At 33.8% G+C, this 19,836-nt stretch overlaps 1 protein-coding gene across 5 annotated transcripts in view; it reads right to left on the bottom strand.

Moving 5' to 3' along the window:
• Positions 1-19,836, bottom strand: part of LOC140447766 (glycoprotein 3-alpha-L-fucosyltransferase A-like) — a 155,552-nt gene that overhangs the window by 21,357 nt on the left and 114,359 nt on the right. For all 5 annotated transcript variants that reach the window (XM_072540617.1, XM_072540618.1, XM_072540615.1 and 2 more), the window contains exon 4: positions 5,187-5,386. In XM_072540617.1, coding sequence (XP_072396718.1) covers positions 5,187-5,386 — 200 coding nt within the window. The remainder of the gene's footprint in view (positions 1-5,186; positions 5,387-19,836) is intronic.

Below are 19,836 nucleotides of genomic sequence, written 5' to 3'. Positions count from 1 at the left end.
AAAAGCACTCTACAAGAATAACGAAGTAGCTATCAAAACGGGCAATAGAATATGTAGTCCATTTAAGACGACAAAGGGACTACTACAGGGTTGCTCCACATCCCCCACCCTGTTCAAAATATTCCTGGAAAAAACCCTGAAACCATGGAAAAGAAAGTGCGAAGGAATGGGTAAGGAACGAATATCTATATACGCTAAGTTTTGCCGACGACCAAATAGTGATCGCACAAGACGAGGATGACCTCAGTTTTATGATGAGATAACTGGAGCAGGAATATACAAAGAATGGGATGGAAATAAACCTAAAGAAAACTGAATACCTAACAACGGAGACTACAGACATAAAACAGCTGGAAATAGACGAAGGTAAACAAATCAAAGGAACAGACAAGTATAAGTATTTAGGCTTTATAATATCAAACAAAGGAACAACGGAGGAAGATATAAAAAATAGACTAGGACAAACAAGAGACTGCATACGAAAATTGAACTCAGTACTATGGGATAAGAACATCAGCATGAAAACAAAGAAAAAAATATATAATACCATGACAAGAAGTATCCTCACTTATGGGTGTGAAAATTGGACAATAAATAAGAAAACCAAAAACAAAATAAGAACAACAGAGATGGAATTCCTAAGGAGAAGCTGTAGAGTAACAAGAAGAGATAGAATAAATAACATGGAGATTAAGAGGAGAATGGGAATGAACTCCGATATAATAGACTACATCGAACAGAAGAGGTTAACCTTGTACGGACATGTCACAAGAGCAAACCAAAATCGGTGGATAAATAGAATAACAGAGTGGAGCCCGATAGGAAGAAGAAAGAGAGGCAGACCCCGAAGTGAAGATGGTTTTGATATTGATTTTGATCAAAACCATCTTCACTACTCACTCCAAGTTATCCAATCTCGTCAGATCCGTAAAAGACCAAATCCCTAATGAAGACCATGGTGTCTACGAGATACCCTGTTCCAGTTGCCCACGTACATACATCGGACAGACAAACCGACGAATCCATAACCGTATTTACGAACATTCTATATCTGTCAAACATTCCGATACTACTTCAGCCCTAGCCCAACATCATATTCAAACAGGCCACAAAATAGATTTCGAAAAAGCAAAAACCATCGCCCCCATCTGCTCCTTAAAATCGAGAATCATTCGTGAAGCTATCGAAATCGAAAAACGGCCTAACAGCTTGAACACGCGCGATGGCGCGAAACACCGCCCAGCGCATACCGTTCCCGCGCATACAGCGAGTATAAAAGCAGCGACACAGGGTAAGACCGGTTGTCACTCGACACTGAGGAGTAGGCAGATTGAGACCTCAGTGCCGAGAGACAGTTCTTGCAATATAGAACACGATACTGGTACGTCTCGAGTGAGGGGAGTAGGCAGATTGAGACCCCGAACTCGAGCCGAACCGTATCACTCTTGATAATGGCTCCAAAATGGGTGTCGAAACGTCGAGTAATAAATTCTCAACGCGGTTCTTCCCGAGAACTAAGTAATTTTCATTCATCTGACCGCGGAAATTTATCCGAACATATATATATATATATATATATATATATATATATATATATATATATATATATATATATATATATATATATAAAAAGGCTCCTTGATTTTTATGTCGCTGTCGTTAGTCATTCATATCTTAAAAACACATATAACGTATCTAAAACAAAGTTGTTCCTTGTGATTAATAGCAGGGTACATTCCAAAATAATACGAAAATATTTCGCTTTATGGATACGTTCCAAAATATCATCACGAACAGAAGATGCCAATAATGTGATTATCTCATTTTTTATTGTTTTACTCTAATAGGTAATTATTTATGTTTCATTTGATATTATTCGACGAACACGTTCATGAAGAGTAACGTCATATTTACTAACAAGTTTAACCAACACCAAGAAATTTCCATTATTTTTAGTGAAAAATTAATGGGATGGACTACGAAAGGCCCAATTGTGTTTTGCTAAATATAATTACATTCATCAGTCTTTTTAATACAGTGTTTTCGTTCTTTAGCAATACCTTACTGAATATTTTTATCAATTATTCTACAAGTTCAAAATATTTTCCGTTCCCCAGACCATTTAATAAAATTATTTAAAATTTAAAAGGGAAATTTCTTAAATTTAAAAGGAAAAATTATTTAAATGTTCAGTAGAATTTTCTTTTTTTTTTAAATACTCACTTAAATGTTTCCAGTTAAAATAACCTGTTGTTTCTAACAACGACTTGACTTTATCTATGTAAAATAATTTACAACAAATACAGAATACCTTTTTTTCACTTCTTGAATAAGATAACCATGACCATAGAAAACGTTCTCCATTTGAAGTTACCCTATAATACATTGTTTTATTAAAATTACGATTATCTGGATATCCTGGGTACGTTAAATTTGAATCAATTTCTTTTGTTGTCGAAAAATCGAATGCAAAGATATCATCTCTGTATGTAGAATTTAGTTCAAGTGGCCAAGTACCCAGATCATTAAATTAAAAATTTTCAATAATTTTTTTTTGCTAACAATAGTCAGTTCCAGATTTTTTTTCGGTCGTTGATTGCTTAGATTTTAGGTTGACGGTATTTCTTCGAAACCAGATGCAGAAGTCTCGCCGGAATCTAGACTCAACTGTAATTGAAAGTTTTCAGTTAACTGGGTCTCGGTTTCTTCAGATTTAAAGAACCCAGTATTTTTTTTGCTTTTTTGGCTCTTATTCCCGTTCTTATTTTCTTTTACGGTTTTGATACCCGGATAATTTTTTTTAAAGATTATAATAGACCTTTTAGCCTGAAATTATATTAATATTATGATTTCTTACCATACATTTATATTATTTATCACGTGGAGACAAAAAATTTGTGTATCGTAAAAATAATAAAAATTAATTAGTTCCACAACCACTACGTAGCAAAATTTTTTTTTCTTTCAATACACTTTCTTTTACACAAGGTTTCAATACTTTTATTAGTAAATTTTTATTTTTGTCTATTAATCTTTCCTTTTTTTAGTTGTTATGAATTTTGACTATACAAATAGTTTTTTTACAAATAATTTTACAATGCGTCATGAAAAATTTGAATTTAAAATGAATGTAAAATATATTTTATTTTCATATCGCCGCCCTGGGCATTCTTCAGGTTTGCCCGCTCGTGGAAATAAGGAAAATATTACAAATACCTATTCAGCTTTAAAAACTTCAAGAAGTTTTACTTTATAGTTATTGCAAAATTGAAATTGTTTATCCAAGAAAACTTTTATCCACAACGTTATTAGGCGTAAACTATTAGGTCTACGTAAATTCTGAACACACCGGCCTGTAGAGAAAGCCTTATTTTATTAAATTAAATCATTTATTGATTAAAAAATGTATGTTAAATATTGTAAAATAGGTTTGCAAAAGTATTTTGATTTTAGGCTTATAAACAGTTCAAATAACTCAGACGCAATACGATGTAGGAAGTTATTTTTTTTAATCGTTATTTTGGGATTTTCAAACGGATTCCTAAAAAAACATAGGTAATATCCCACGACTCTTAAAACCCGAGTTAACTTTTTTTTAATTCACCGGAACTTGGTTGGTTTAAAGACAATAAGAAATTCAAATAAAATTATTTGCAGAAATAAAAGTTTGAACAAACAAAAATTTAAAAACGATTCCTTTAAAAATGAGCCGTTTAGTTGTAAAAATAATAAGCATTATTTAAGAAAAATTAACAGGTACAGATTTAATTTTTAAAGAAAAATTTTATTTATTTGTAAAATTTATTTTTAAAAGATATTATTTATAACTATAATACATAAATATTTAAGTTACCTATCTTTTCATAACCTCTTCTACTACTAATAATAAGAGAAAAGTAAAATTTTGCAAAATAAATATTTATTTTAAATTGTTTAAACAAATTACTCAGTTAAATAAAATAAGTTTACTCAGTTAAATTGAATTTTTATAATCTATGCAACGGGGTACCTCAAATTAACAAAAAACTTCAATTTTTCTTTATGAAAACCAGAGATTTATTTTGAATTTATGAATTCCGTTTTTAAAATAGTAAAATCGAGAAATAAAAAAATACTGTTCTCGTGTTCTAAGGATCGTAGGACATTTAGAATTCTTGTAAAAATGCCGACATTTTGAATAAAAAAAAAATGAACTTCCTATAATATGTTAATGCGTCTGGTGAGTTATTTTAAATGTTTATAAGCTTAAAATCAGAGTACTTCTTAAACCTATTTTGCAATATTTAACTTAAATTATTTAATCATTTAATGATTTAATTTAATAAAATATGTCTTTCTCTTCAATTTGGTTCTTTTAGAATTTAGGAAGACCTAACAGTTTACGCATAATAACGTTGAAAATAAAAGTTTTCTGGGATAAACAATTTCAATTTTGCATCTATTCTACTAAGTGAAACTTAATATATGTGATATTGTCCCTATTATCAAGCAAGTTTTAATCAAGCAATCAAGCATTATGAATTTTTAGAAGAGTTTATTAATTTTTAAAAAATCGACTTTTGAAACTATTTTTGCAATAATTAAGCAACAAATGAACAAAAATAACTTTATAAACTTTTATTTTAAAGGATTTTCTATGCTTTTTCAGTAAAATTGTGTCACTTTTCCATATAATTTTACGGTCTTCACCTTTAGTATTTAAAATCAAATAGCGATGTTACATTGTTTATATATTGTTTATTAGTAAAAAATTACGTTTAATCTTTTGCATATTTTGTTTATTACATACGATTATCACCAAATGTATCAAAAGCTGTTGTTAGATACCTGTATCAAAGAGTATCACGAAAAAGGGTTTTTATTTGCCAATTTTTCTGGTCTAATAGTGCGTCCGAAGTCGATGAAATAAACAAATAAAATATAACATGGTACTGAATGCTTTAATTTCTAACGGGACAAATAGAGAGCAATTCTATTATCTTTTTCTAATATCTTATTATCTAGAGAGCGTATTATTTATTAAGCAAAGAGCGTTTATCATTAAAATTTATATTCCCATTTTTCGATCTATTCCCACCAAAAACATTAAACTTACTAAACAGCGTAGCAGTAATACCAGAAACAAACAATATATGATAAGGAACAATTTTAACCAATAAATAAATAAACAGTATTTGGCTGTTTACCTGTTTCATAGGTCGCGCAACACCAGGATGTATAAAATGGTCTTTGTACAAAATGGCGTCTACGTCAGCAGCTTTGCTCCTATCATCGGTCAAAGTACACCTGTTAACAGGACAACCGTGAAATGACGCCGACCCTGATTTCTGGCCCCACGCACCCAGTCCATTATAGGCTAATATTACTTTCTCTGGAGTGTCATATCCTGCAAAATAAAAAAAATAATGAAAAATTATATGGATCGATATAAGTATTCTTTTATTAATGTTCTTTTTATTAATAAGCTTTTTATTGATAAGGTTCTTAATAATTTTCATCACCGGTAGTAAAATATTACATATCATTGAAACACATTTTTTCACGTAAATGAGGTAGAACAAGACGGTCCTGGAGAGAAGATGTCGAAGATGCACTGAGCGCCAGAAATTTAAAATGGGTCAGTCAAGTTAATAAAAAAATGTCAGTTTTTTCGTCACAACTGTATAGACGGGTTTGACAGTTGAAATGTATAATATGAGATATACTTAAAAAGACTAATCTAGAGAATGATCAATTTTTTAGTGAAAATATTTTTAAATAAACAATCAAAACGTCAAACTCATTATTTTACTCGTAAGTTAAAAATTTGTCAATTTAAAAATTTGACGTCAACGGACAACTTTTTCAGAAAAAAAGATAGACAAAATGAGATATGCTAAATTAAAATCGGTGAATAAACAAAACAGTTATTATAAAATGAACAACAAAATCGCTGTTTTTGAAAATTGTTAATAATTTTTTTATTATTTATTAAAATTGATATAAATGTACCTGAACTTCAGGGACTTGTCGTGTTTGAATTGTGTGGAAAAGATGGGTCAGATCGTTTGAATAGGTTTTGCGAAATTTAATTTGTTTATTATATTTTTAAAAAAATGAGCTAATTTCTAAGGCTGGTCCAAATAATTTGCCTGAATCGATTTCAATAATCCAGGCTTATTTTCTTCATTAAGACCTGTACTAATAACCTATGGAAAAAAAGGTAAAAAAAATACATTTATGTACACATGATTTAATAATAAATAGTACTTTTTAAGTTTATAAACATTTGCAATAACTCCGTAGAATTTAGTTCAAATTAAATAACAATAAAATATTCGAAAAGCTGTAATAGAACATTCCAAAATTGTGGCTTATTCCTAACAAAAATAGTAAAAATCTCTTGTTTACAACACTCCCGTTGAAACAATTTTCAATCATTTTGTGTGCTAAAAGTTTTGTTAAAATCTTTGACCTTTCTTATGAAAGTAAGGTTAACTTCAGCCTTAATGTTTTCAGTTAACGTAACAGTGATTTAAAAAAGGGCTATCTTGGCGCCTAAGGGTCGTAGGACCTTTTTTTCTTGTCTTTTTTAAGCAGCTTTCCGAATATTTTTATTTGTTTTTAATTTAAGTTTAAATTAAAAACCAATAAGTTTAAAAGGTGCTATTTATTATTAAATTACTGTGTGTACATAGATGTATTTTTTTAAAACTTAATTTCCATAGATTATTAGTATATGTCATAATGAAGAAAATAAGCCCCGGATTATTAAGATCCATTCAGTCAAGTTATCTGAACCAGCGCTAGAAATAAGCTCATTTTTCAAAAAAACAAATTAAATTTTTCAAAAAATATTCAACCGATCTGGCCCATCTTTAGCACACGATAAAACCTTCAAGTTCAGATACATTGAAATATTTTAATATATATTAAAAAAGTTATTAACAATCTTCAAAAATAGCGATTTTGTTGTTCAATTTGCAATTAATTTTTTGTTTATTAACCGATTTAACTCTAGCATATCGCATTTTGTGTATCTTTTTTTTCTAAAAAAAATTGTCTGTTGACGTTAAGTCTTTAAAGTATAAATAGACAACTTTTTAAATTACGAGCAAAATAACGAGATTGACGTTTTGATTGAATAGTTAAAAATCGTCCACTAAAAAATTGATGAATCTCTAGATGAGAGTCTTTTCTGCACATTTCAACTATTCAGCCCTCCGTCTATACATTTGTCTCGAGTAAAAAACGGACTTAATTAGCCTAAAAACTGAAGATTGCTTCAAAAGAAAACGCTTGAGATTAGAATGCTAGAAACGGTCACCTTCGATGTGGTTTCACTTTTTACGAATGTTCCTATAGATGAATCATTAGAAATTATAAGCAGAAAGTATCCAATACCACAGGATACTCTAAATCTAACAAAGCACTGCTTAAATAACATATATCTCATCAATAAGGAGCAAAGATATAAACAGGTTGAAGGAGCACGGATGGGTTCACCACTGTCACCGATAATAGCAAACCTGTTTATGCAAGAATAGAACAGCGTGTAATAGAAACAGCCGAACACAAACCCAAACTTTGGCTTGGGTACGTGGATGATACTTTTATAATCTAGACACATGGAGAAAAAAAACTAAAGGTATTTTTAGGACACATCAATAATATACACCATAAAATCCAGTTTACTACTATGGAACTGGAAGAAAACGAACAACTACCATTTTTAGATATGTTAATAATAAAGAAGGAAGACGGGCACATACGACACACAGTATACCGAAAACCCACACATACCGGTAGATATCTACATGCCGATTCACGTCACCGTCTTGCATAATTACATTCAGTCAATAAATGACACGAACATACATAATGTGAAAACAGCGCTAAAAAAAACGGCTTTTCAACATATACCATTGAAAATGCTCATAATGCTCAAAAAAGAATTAAGGATCCAACAGAAGAGGAAAACCGATTGCAAAAGCCATTTTATCATATGTAAAGGGTACAACAGAGAAAATAGGGAGAGTGCTAAGAAAACACAAAATAGAAACGATATTTAATACCGATAGAAAAATCTCAACCATTTTACCATCCGCCAAAACAAAAATATCGTTAGAAAATCAAGGAGTATACGAGATTCTATGTAGGGACTGTGACAAATCGTACATCGGACAGACCTACCGAAGAATCAATGTTAGACGAGAAGAACATCGAAATAACATCGAAAGAAGAGAAAAACGTCAGAGTAACCATCATTAGAAACACATCAATATTTTCAGCAGAAACTATAGCTTTCATAAAAGCATGCCAATACGCCTAAAATTAGAATCTCAAACAAATAAACATATTATCCGACTCATTATCCGTTCTAAAAAGTTTCTTTAGAGACAAGGCGAAAAGCTCGGGTTCGTTCGATAAAATATTCCCATGAGATTTTTTTGCATATTCACTTTCATGAGATACCTCAAAATAAGGTTTAAGGGGTCGCCCAGGCGAAAAGTTCTTCAATTTTTTTTAACAATTTTTTTTGAATTTTTTGGCCATTCTAAACAAAACTGTCTCTTATTTTTTCTGTAAACTTGATCATTTTCGAGTTATAAAAAATTTAAAACTGAAAAAAACGCAAAATTAAGATTTCCATGCTCAAAAACAGAACTAAAAAATATTATTTTTGAATTCACCAAGGACCTAAATTCAAGTTCAAACCTTGTTATATTATTTTCCGGTAAGTATTTTGAGCTTATTCAATTTTAAAACATTGTTTTTTAATCGTTAATGAAGCTCTTATGACCGGACGGGCGCTCGGGCTGCTGGGTGTATAAGAGAGAGAGAAAAGATCTATGGCATACATTTTTGCTGGTTTGAATTTCCATTGTACAAATGAGCGTCCACCCTGCCATTGTATAAACAAAACGAATTAATTTTTTAAAACCAGATCTGATTTTTTTTTAGTTTGAATAAATCAGTTGATTAGTAGGTAGTAGTGTAACGTTTGACCAAATCATGCGTCATATCCAACTTACTGTTCAAAAGTTATGACGAATAGAAATTTTAGTCAAAATTCACAACTCGCCCTGTATATTAATAAACAATGGGAGCAAACTTTTTAAAGGTTATTTGTTATTCCCCATAGTGGCATCCGTACTGTTGCCGTAAGGGGGCATTTGGGCCTGTAGGACCCATCGCCGGCTCTGCGGACTTCTTCCTGTCCTCGGAATTAGACCGGGTGTTGACCATCTTTGCTTGTCACTGATAAAATGGTTTAATACTTCTACTGGTATAAAATAACGGTTACCGTGACAAATATCTGTTATAGGTAACAGTTCCAAGGAGCAGTTACAAAATAACAGATCAAAAATAGAAAACAGAACAGGTAAAATAGTCTAAGTATTCCTTGACTTACGGAAGGAATAACTCAGTAAACAAGAAAAATAAAATGGTATAAAAGTACAATGCAAAGAAAATGTTTCTAAGTGTTTCTTGACTTACGGAAGAAACAACTTAGAATGAAAAGTAAAATACACAAGATAAAAGAATAGAAAAGTGCAGAAATATTCCTAAGTGTTTCTTGTCTTACGGAAGAAACAACTTAGGACAGAAATGCAGATAAATGAAATATGTAAATATGAAACAAGGTATGGAAATATTTCTAAATGTTTCTTGACTTACGGAAGAAACAACTTAGCATAAAATAGAAAATGAAAGAGACAAATGTATTAAGTATTTTCTTAACTTAAGGAAGAAAATATCTTAGATAAAATATCGGAAATAATATTGCAACAATGATTATGAAAATATTTCTAAGTGTTCTTTTGACTTACCGGAAAAGAACGGCTTAAACGCACAATTAAAATAACAAGTCAAATATTCAGAGAAATATTTCTAAAAGTTCTTTGACTTACCGGAAAGAACTACTTAGACAAAGTACAAATCAGAATATAAGATAGAAAAAGCAAGATAAATATTTCTAAGTGTTCTTAACTTACGGAAGAACAACTTAGACACAAAATACAAGAAAAATAAACAATCAAAACAAATATAGATCAATATATTATTCTAACCTGAAAAGGTCTGAATATACAATAATGCTAAAATAAAATGGTATATAAAAAAATCAGAAATAAAACAATAACTTAGTAGGAACAATAATAGCACCGACTAGGTCTACAGTAGAAGAGGCAAGCTCGACTGACCGATGAGAGAAAATCTACCTGCTTTTATGTAAAACAAATCCTTTGTTTTACGTAGCGAAAGTGGAATTTCCCTGCATCGAATCAATTAGAAATTTGGATTTGGCCAACCTTGGAATTCCCAAGTATTTTAACCGATATCCAAATTCCTTGATGCGTCGAGGACAGTACGAGGTAGGAATATGTACATTCCTCATGACTCACATGTGGACTCACACTTAAAACATTTGAATATAGGAACGTTAAGTTCCTTGGAATGTACGCAATTTAGTGTAATTTTATCAAGATTTGACTAATCCGCGGACGAACTGACAGACAAAATTAAAAAATTGAAATTTTTAGTTCAATCTAAAAAACGTGATATTTTCTTGCTACATAGTGTATGGCAAACACATAAATTTTAACGATGTAGCAAACATACATTATTCCTATTTATTTTATGTTCATCGATGTTGCAGCCGATTCTGTTTCCGAAGGCAATTCACATCATCCCCATTAAGCCCTACGAAATAAAGGCAGAGATGGATTAAACCGTCGTTTCGCTGTGAACCAAGCGATCTCTGGCACGCTGTTTTATCGTGTCAGGATGTGTTGGGTTGTTTTTTGCTTACTGGAATATTACAAAATCGATAGATTAATACCGGGTAGAGATGTGCAAAATCGTTACTTTGAATGGTTTGATCTTTTTTTTTTATTTGATTGGATCTGAGGATGAATATTAGTAAAACGAAGATGATGACAAACATAGATAAGGCAATAAAAATACGTATTAGTTGATATTGTTCGGCATTTCTTGAAGACAAAACAATCTTTATTTCTAGTGTCATAATTATGAAAATATTTGTTGTTTGTAAGTTTGATTTATTTTTTACATTTAAAGGCAAACATTTTACATTAAAGATTTTTTAAGTTACAGATCAGAAAGTTGCATCTATTTAATTTAGAGTAAACCTTGTGGCATTCAATTTCCCAGAAAAGGCTTTCATCCAGTTTCATCCTAAAAATATCAAGTACTTCGTTCTTTCAATAGTTTTTTCATTTAAGTAAATATTTATTTCAACATTTTTCCTATCTTGCGAAGAACAAAAAAGTGCAAAATTATTATTTTTTAACGTTTAAGAACAACTTGTAGGTTGTAGGTTGTAGCTATTTAAATTGAAATGTGTTAAGTTGTTCTCTTTTCTTTGATTTTTTAAATCCAGTTAGCTGAAATAGAATCTGAACATATTGCTTACTCAACTGAGAGTACTTCGTAGTTTTGAGTTTCGCGTCTCTGTCGTATTTCTACATGTTAGGTCTGTTTAAAGATTTGAATAAGTAATAAAGGGCATTTCCACAGTCGCTGATTCTATTGATAAGAATTTTGTGATTGATAAAATCAAATGCTTTGCTGAGAGGTGAAATAAGTAGATACTATAAGATAGCGATATAGGAGATTAATATGTAAATAATTTTTTCATATATAATACATCTTTACTATTAGTACAACACAAACTAATTATCAAAACAATGATCGTACTTGGAACTTAATTATTTACTAATCTCAACTAAAATGAAACTCAAGAAGATCGTATTTGATGCATTCGAATCACATTATGGAACATTGTCTACGGAACGGTTTCACCTCTAGCAACTATAATACTTACGTCGGTAAACAAATATTGGGAGTGGATATATTCGCTAATTTCTGTTAGCGTGCAATCGACGATAAAATTGGGGTAATGTCCTGTCTTGATCAATGATAATACTAATGTATATTTGTCGTTTATTTGGGGTGTAACATGATTAAAGACTTATTTGAGTTGTGGATGATATATGTGCCTTAGTTTGCCATGAGTAATTTGAAATTATCGACACAAGGTGGAAAATGTTTGCACAAGTCGACATAATTGAGTATTAATGACCAGTCAGGACTGGTCATATATTTTTTATATTGTTCATATTACAGTATAATTCAGTACCAGTGGAACAAAAATGTGCATCAAGAGATATTAAAACCGCCTTACAATTTTAGCATCAGATTTTATAGAAACATTGAAAAATTAAAAAATAGCAACCAAGCAGTGCCAAGAGGGACATTCACATAGGTGAAGTATGCATCAAATGTACCTACGTTGGGATCTGACTACAAAACTTTATAGTAATCGTTTATGTATAGCGCACGAAATCTCAGATGATTAAAATACAACGTGTATGAGCTCAATACACAAATATGAAGATAAAAAATTGTGTAAGCTACCGTGGTATTACTGCTACTAGTTATATAGCGAAATTGCATTACATAGAATCAAAACTCAAATAAAAGATATAAAGGAGCAAAATGGTTTGCAAACCGGCAGATCGATCTGGAGAATATATCTGTTACCTATCGAAAAATATTCAGAAAGAAATGAACATAAGTTCTCATCGTATTCGTATTTCGGACTATTTGGTTTTCTCAAGCAATGGCATATAGATCCTATATACGTGAGAGTAATATAACCTTAAAAAGAAAACGAAGAGTGGCGTTAAGATCAGCAAACATACCTCAATTATGTTTAAAGCCGACAAAGGCTTTAACAAGGTGCTACGTGTCGCCTGCGACACTGAAAATGTATGTCCAAGAATCGTTAAAAACTTGAAGAAAGCGTATAAATATTAAGTATAGAAATTGGGGAGGGCTGCCCTTAATACCCTCAAATTCGTAGACGACCAGGTACCTAGTTGCTGCTGGAAATGACTGGAAGAGCATTGACAATTGCGGTCTCACTATTTTCTTGTGGTATTTTAAAGCAATTACTATTTTAATAGGAATAAGCCACAATTGAGGTTTAAAAAAAGTTTATTGACGTTTCAATTTCCACTTCGGAAATCGTTCTCAAAGTAGAAACATTAATAAATTAATAAAATTTTGGTTTTTGTTACTTGGTGAAAAAATTTTCTAATCATTTTATTTTATCTGACTCATTTATATTAAAATTTCACATATACATATACAGTTTAAAATAGACGACTTTAAAATGATCTTGCTGATATAACTGAGTTGCGTTACTGGCATGACTTTATTGTAAGATAGTTCATTCGATTACATGAAATCAACTTTAACTTGAGAATATCCGTCAGAAAATTATAGCATGTGATTCCATAGTAAATCATGAAGAAAAACCAGGAAAAAACATCATAATACTATCCTGACGTTTTAAGTATTTGGTCTTACATTTAGCTTACTATAAATACCAAACTATGATTTTATATGTATGTTTTTTAAAAAACATAAATGATATAACCTCGATATGTTACTGACTTAATAATAGTGGTATTTTCCTTTTATTAACTTCCTCTTTTAATATGGGTAACCAGATCCTACTGCATTCTGCCGAGGAATCTGCAACATGATTGCATAACATTTAGAATAATAGAGCAACTTCTTTGATTTTTCTCTTTTTATCATCTGTTTCTTTTAGACTATACTTGAATCGTTCCATTGAACCCTATGTTCATTTTCCCATACGTGTTTACACATTGAAAATTCCTTATTTATAAACGATAAAGAATAATCATTTTGTAATAAAACATATGTTAACAAATCTTTCTCCTTTAAGAACGAATTTTCATTAGAACAAGTAATTTTGGCTCTATCGTATAAGGATTCAATGACTCCCCTTTAATATTAATGTTGTAATTTGATTTCTAATTTAGATATATGTTGATGGGTGTTGGTTTCCTATACACCCGAGTCTCTTTTCCATGTAAATGTTATTGCCTCTTCTTTATCGTTTATATTATATAATTTACAGTAATTACTATTTTAATGGGAATAGGCCACAATTGAAGGTTAAAAATTTTATTCACGTTTCAATCTCCACTTCGGAAATCTCAAAATATAAACAAAGTATAACCTTCAATTGTGGCTTATTCCCATTAAAATAGTAATTACTTTAAAATGCCACAAGAAAATGGTTTCAGAACCATATAATTTTATTCGTTTATAGTTAAAGTTGATTTCATGTAATCGAATGAACTATCTTACAATAAAATCATCCCAGGAACGCAACTCAGCTGTATTGGCAATATCATTTTAAAGTTGTCTACTTTAAAATGTATAATATATGTCTGAACTGACAATACAAATGAGTCAGATAAAATTATTAGTAGAATTTTTCACCAAGTAACAAAAACAAAATTTGTTTAATTTATTAAAGTTTGCATTTTGAGAAATGCAAACATTTCCGAAGTTCAAATTGAAACGTTGTGATGTGGGTATTAGTTAAAATAGTTAGGTAATGACTGTGAATATTGATTTACACGATTTTATTAAAAGGAAAACCATGTGTTACAATTTAACCTACATCTTACAACAACAAAACATATATATCTCTTGTCACCGTTCACTCTCGGTGGACACTGTTATGGTAACTTCGGTGGTATTCAGCCATGGAGCGGTGTGGCTGTTACATCCTCCCCCTTTGCACCACCCTGGCGACTCGCGGGTGGGGCAACAGAGTCTAAGCAGGAATAGAGCTCTACAGGACAGCAATGACAACGTTTTGGTCGGGGTTGTCTACGTCTGGCAATAGGGTCAGGTTCAGGTTCAGCTTCAATTTGAGCAAGGTCATTTCCAACAGGGGGGCCCATTTCGCTATCGTCTAACCCAAGGGTCAAAGACTCTGGGCAGGAGACCAGTGGAGCAGGAGGGTCGGCTTCTGAGGATTTCACTGGACGACCTCTTCTACGGAGAGGTTGAACTGGAGCAGGGCACGGATCTTCTGGATCGGCATGGAAAGGCGTCAAGACTGAGACATGATATTTTCCAGCAGGAACATCCGGAGTGTCGATGTGTGAAACTTCATAGGTTGTAGGGGACAGCATTTTGGTCACCTTGTAGGGTCCGTCACGACGCGGCGCGAACTTCGAAGTTATGGACTTGGACGCGTCACTTAGTGTATGCGAATCGACTAGCACAATATCACCTACTTCGAACGAAACCGAGCGGCGGTGGCAGTCTTTATACTTCTTACGTCTATCTTGGGATTGTTCATGTGTCTCGCGGGCTTCACTAAGAGCTTTACTCAAAGTTATTAGATAGGGCGTGATTTGTGGCACGAAGTTGTCCTTGGCTATGATGCTTCGAAAATCACGATTTGCATCATCAGGAGTTCGTAACTCGCGACCGAACGTGAGGTACGCAGGAGTGAAACCGGTTGAGTCGCACTTCACAGTGTTCATCGCGAACCGTATAGTGGGTAACTTTTCAGACCAAGACGAATGGTCATTATTTGTTAGAATAGCTAACTGAGTTTTAATGTCTCTATTTTTTCGTTCGACGGGGTTAGCTTCCGGGTGGTATACAGGTATAAGGTTCTGTTGGTACCCAAAGCAATGCGCCACTTGCTGCATTACCGCACTCACGAACTGAGTACCGTTGTCACTGACGACTCGACGAGGGATTCCGTATCGTAAGATTATGTTGTCTATGAAACACTTGGCGCAGGCAGCGGCAGTAGCAGATTCTAACGGGAATAATTCTACCCAACGACTAGCAGTGTCTTCTACTACCAGAATCCATGTATAACCTTGAGGAGAGAGGGGCAAAGGCCCAAATAAATCAATAGATAGCACTTCAAACCTCTGGGACTGAACAGGGGTTTGTAGGAGACCAGCGGGTTTGAGGTTAGAGACTTTATAGCGTTGGCACTCAAGACATTTACTTACATGGTCAGAGATAATTTTCTTCATTCCAGGCCAATAGTAGCGTTTTATTATTCTTTGATATGTCTTCTCCACTCCATAATGACCAGCAGTAGCGGACTCATGGTACTCATGCAGTATGTGAGGAATACGTGTACTAGCCGCTACCAATTGGGGCTCTTCTTCATCTACTTCAGGAGTATAACGGTATAATATCCCATTGTTCATGATATATCCTCTTTCTGCCCACCTCTTGAAATCTATACTTGTGTCAGAAGAGGGATCTTCTAAACATCTAATAATCTTGGCAACATCTGGATCATTAAGCTGCTCTTCTCGAACATCAGCAACACTAAGAGTTGGAAAATCTACTCTTACTAGATGAACTTCAGCTATGATGGGAACTTCTGTCATGGGAGGCCTTGATAGAGTATCTGCGATTACATTTTTTTCTTCCTGTGATATATTCTATTTTTAGGTCATATGGCATGAGCTCTAAAGCCCATCGAGCTAACCGTCCAGTAGGGGACTTTAAGGTCATTAGCCATTTTAAGGCTTGGTGATCACTTTGCACTATTGTAGTAGCGCCTTCTAAGTATCCTCGAAATTTCTTCACTGCCCAAACCACAGCGAGAGCTTCTCGTTCTGTAGTGCTATAGTTTTGTTCAGCAGGAGTCAGAAGTCTCGAAGCATACTCTACAGGTCGTTCGTTCTCTTTCTCCCCCTGGAGAAGACATGCCCCCAAAGCATAATTGCTAGCATCTGTACGAAGTATATAAGGTAAATTGCAGTCAGCTTGTCGTAGGATTGGGGCGGAACACAATAATTGTTTCAGACATTCAAAGGCCTCTTGTTGTTCTGCTCCCCAGGTCCATTTCACATTTTTCTTGGTTAAATTCGACAAAGGTTTAGCAACATGGGAGAAATTTTCGATGAATCTACGGAACCATGAGCATGTTTGCAGGAATTTTAGCAGTTGAGTAACATTTAGGGGTGGTGTCATGTTTAATATGGCAGATACTTTATTTTCACTTGGCCGGATACCCAAAGGTGAAAGGATGTGTCCGAGATATAGGACTTCCGCACAGGCGAATGAACATTTCGCTCTATTTAGACATAATTTAAATAGGCGCATCCGGTTGAATACTTGTTTCAAATCGTCTATGTGATCAGAGAAGGATGGGGATAATATTATCAGATCATCTAAATAAGCTAGGATATTCAGATTTTGAAGACCAGCACGAAATTTATCAATCATCCTTTGGAAACTAGCGGGACTGTTACACATACCAAAGGGCATGCGTGTGTAACGAAAGGTGCCAAATGGACACACGAAGGCTGTTTTGTCACGATCAGCTGTTCGTACAGAGATTTGATGATAACTATATTTTAAGTCGAGGGTAGTCATAAATCGGGTTTCCTTTGCTGCATGCAAAATATCTTCAATACGTGGCAGAGGGTACTTATCTGCACGTGTTATTGCGTTTAAGCGTCGATAGTCTACTGTTAATCTGATACCTCCATCTCTCTTAGGCACAAGTACCACGGGTGAAGCATATGGGGACTCACACTCTTCGATTATGCCTTGAGCCAAAAGTTTATCTAATTCCTGACGCAGTAATTGCCTTTTGGGCTCTGACATACGGTAAGGTGGAACAGATATTGGTACATCATCAACCAATACAATGGAGTGTTCAGCATATGGAGTAGGGTCTATATTATATACGAATAAATCAGAATTTTCCTTAACAATATTGTTAAGATTGGATCTTTCTTCTAAGGATAGAGAAATTCCTTCATCTACTCGTAGTTCTAAATGAGCAAGAGTAACGCTATTGACCTGGCAAGGAGAGCTGACCTGAGCTGGATCTGGAGCAAATGAGTAGGGGATATTAGCGACATCACCATAAAACCATGAGTCATTAGGAATGTCTAGAATGATGTTAGCTTTTCTTAAGAAGTCTGCCCCCAGTAAGGTACGATTATTTGTGTGTGTGGGCACAGAAATTAAGGAAATGCTATGAGAGCGGTTTTGTAAGATAACAACTAAATCAAAGACCAAAACAGTAGTAGAAGTAGTCCTACCATCCGCTAGGGTCATGTCTACACTTTTTGTGGAAAAGGGTACCTCATCCTTCAAGAGGATATCTCTTAGCTGAGAGCCAGCAATACTGCACTGTGCTCCCGAATCAAGATAACAATGACCTACATGACCTTCAATAGTGACCTGAACAATGGGTTTAGTTGATAGATTTGTGGCAAACTGTTGGTCGACATTAACTGTTTCAGCAAGCATAAATTCAGATACTGCTGAGGATTTACTGGATGATTTGCATTTTGGACAATTACTCTTAATGAATCCAGGAGTCTTACATCCATAACACGAAATCTGATTCGAAGTAGGAAAGGTTGGTTTAGGGCTAGTATGAGAAGTTACTAGAGGAGGATTAGGTTTGGGCTCAACCGAAGATTTTCGAGAATCTGCTTCCCTGGTTCTGGCTGCGGCCAATTTTCGACATTCATCCTTTACGTGACCTGGATTTTTGCAAAAGCTACACCGTACCCGTTTTGATTCGTTTTCGTTTTTAATGTTTATTTCCGGATTTTCATACGATTCTTCAGTTTGCCTCGATGCTTTTAAGAGTTCGCTAAATGTATTGATCTTATCACGTGCTACTTTTTCACGTATTCTCCTATGCAACAAACCGTATACCATATCTAATTGAGTGGCTTCGGTTAATGTATCTGCCGGTAACTGAGCTATTATCGCGCGCGCTTTGCATACAAAAATGTCACACGGAGTTTTAGCATCTTGTTCCGTCGAAAACAGTTCCTGATATACTCTGTAGGCTGGTTTTTGAGGTCCAAAAGTCGATCGTAATAAATTAATGGCGCTGGCCCACGTGTTTACCGTATTTTTAACACCTTGAAACCACGTGGCGGCGAAACCGTCTAGCAGCATGGGTATACCCTTTAATGCGTTCGCGTCAGACACGTGGGTGCACTCTTTATAGATCTCGACCGCATCTATAAAAGCTTTTACATCAGCCCCCTTTGATCCATCGAAGCGAGAAGCGCATTTTGCTAGACTACCTGAGTCCGAAATAGGCCTTGCTATTGTATTTAATAAGGCTTGAAACTGTTCGCTTGTTAAATTTACCGAAGACATTTCTGCTGATGTTGATTCGCTTGAACTAAAAACCGTCGTCGACCTAAGCGAATAACTGTGTTTATCGTTTGTTGCCGTGATTGCAAGTTTAACACAAAAATAGTAATAAAAATTAAAGGCTTACAGTTTCTGTTGCTTATTTCTTGTAAATACCCTTGAATGGAAGCTTGATATTCCCACAGGATGTTTCTGAATGGCCTAGTGGAAGATTGATATTCCCACAGGATGTTTTGAATGGTCTGTAGTGGAAGATTGATATTCCCACAGGATGTTTTTGGATGGTCTGTGCGGAGTTTCCACAGCAGTCACATACACAGTAGATTTATTGTTGTGAAGCACTAAACTAAGTGAAAATGTCCACTAATCACCTTACAATGGCGGGAGCAAAAACACTTTTTCTGTTCACAATGAAACTTTACGATTTTCACAGTACGAACTACACTTTAAACTATTTTGCCCAAGTTGGGTGCCAGTTGTGATGTGGGTATTAGTTAAAATAGTTAGGTAATGACTGTGAATATTGATTTACACGATTTTATTAAAAGGAAAACCATGTGTTACAATTTAACCTACATCTTACAACAACAAAACATATATATCTCTTGTCACCGTTCACTCTCGGTGGACACTGTTATGGTAACTTCGGTGGTATTCAGCCATGGAGCGGTGTGGCTGTTACAACGTTAATAAATTAAACTTCAATTGTGGCTTATTCCCATTAAAAAGGTAATTGCAGTAATAAATCATATAATAATATCAGTACAATTAAAGTGAAGTAAAGTAGAATGGCACATAAGGGATATGATGCATACAAATGCC

This window comes from Diabrotica undecimpunctata, chromosome 8 (genome assembly GCF_040954645.1).
Source record: "Diabrotica undecimpunctata isolate CICGRU chromosome 8, icDiaUnde3, whole genome shotgun sequence".
NCBI lineage: Eukaryota > Metazoa > Arthropoda > Insecta > Coleoptera > Chrysomelidae > Diabrotica > Diabrotica undecimpunctata.
This window is presented reverse-complemented; position numbering and strand designations above follow the sequence as displayed.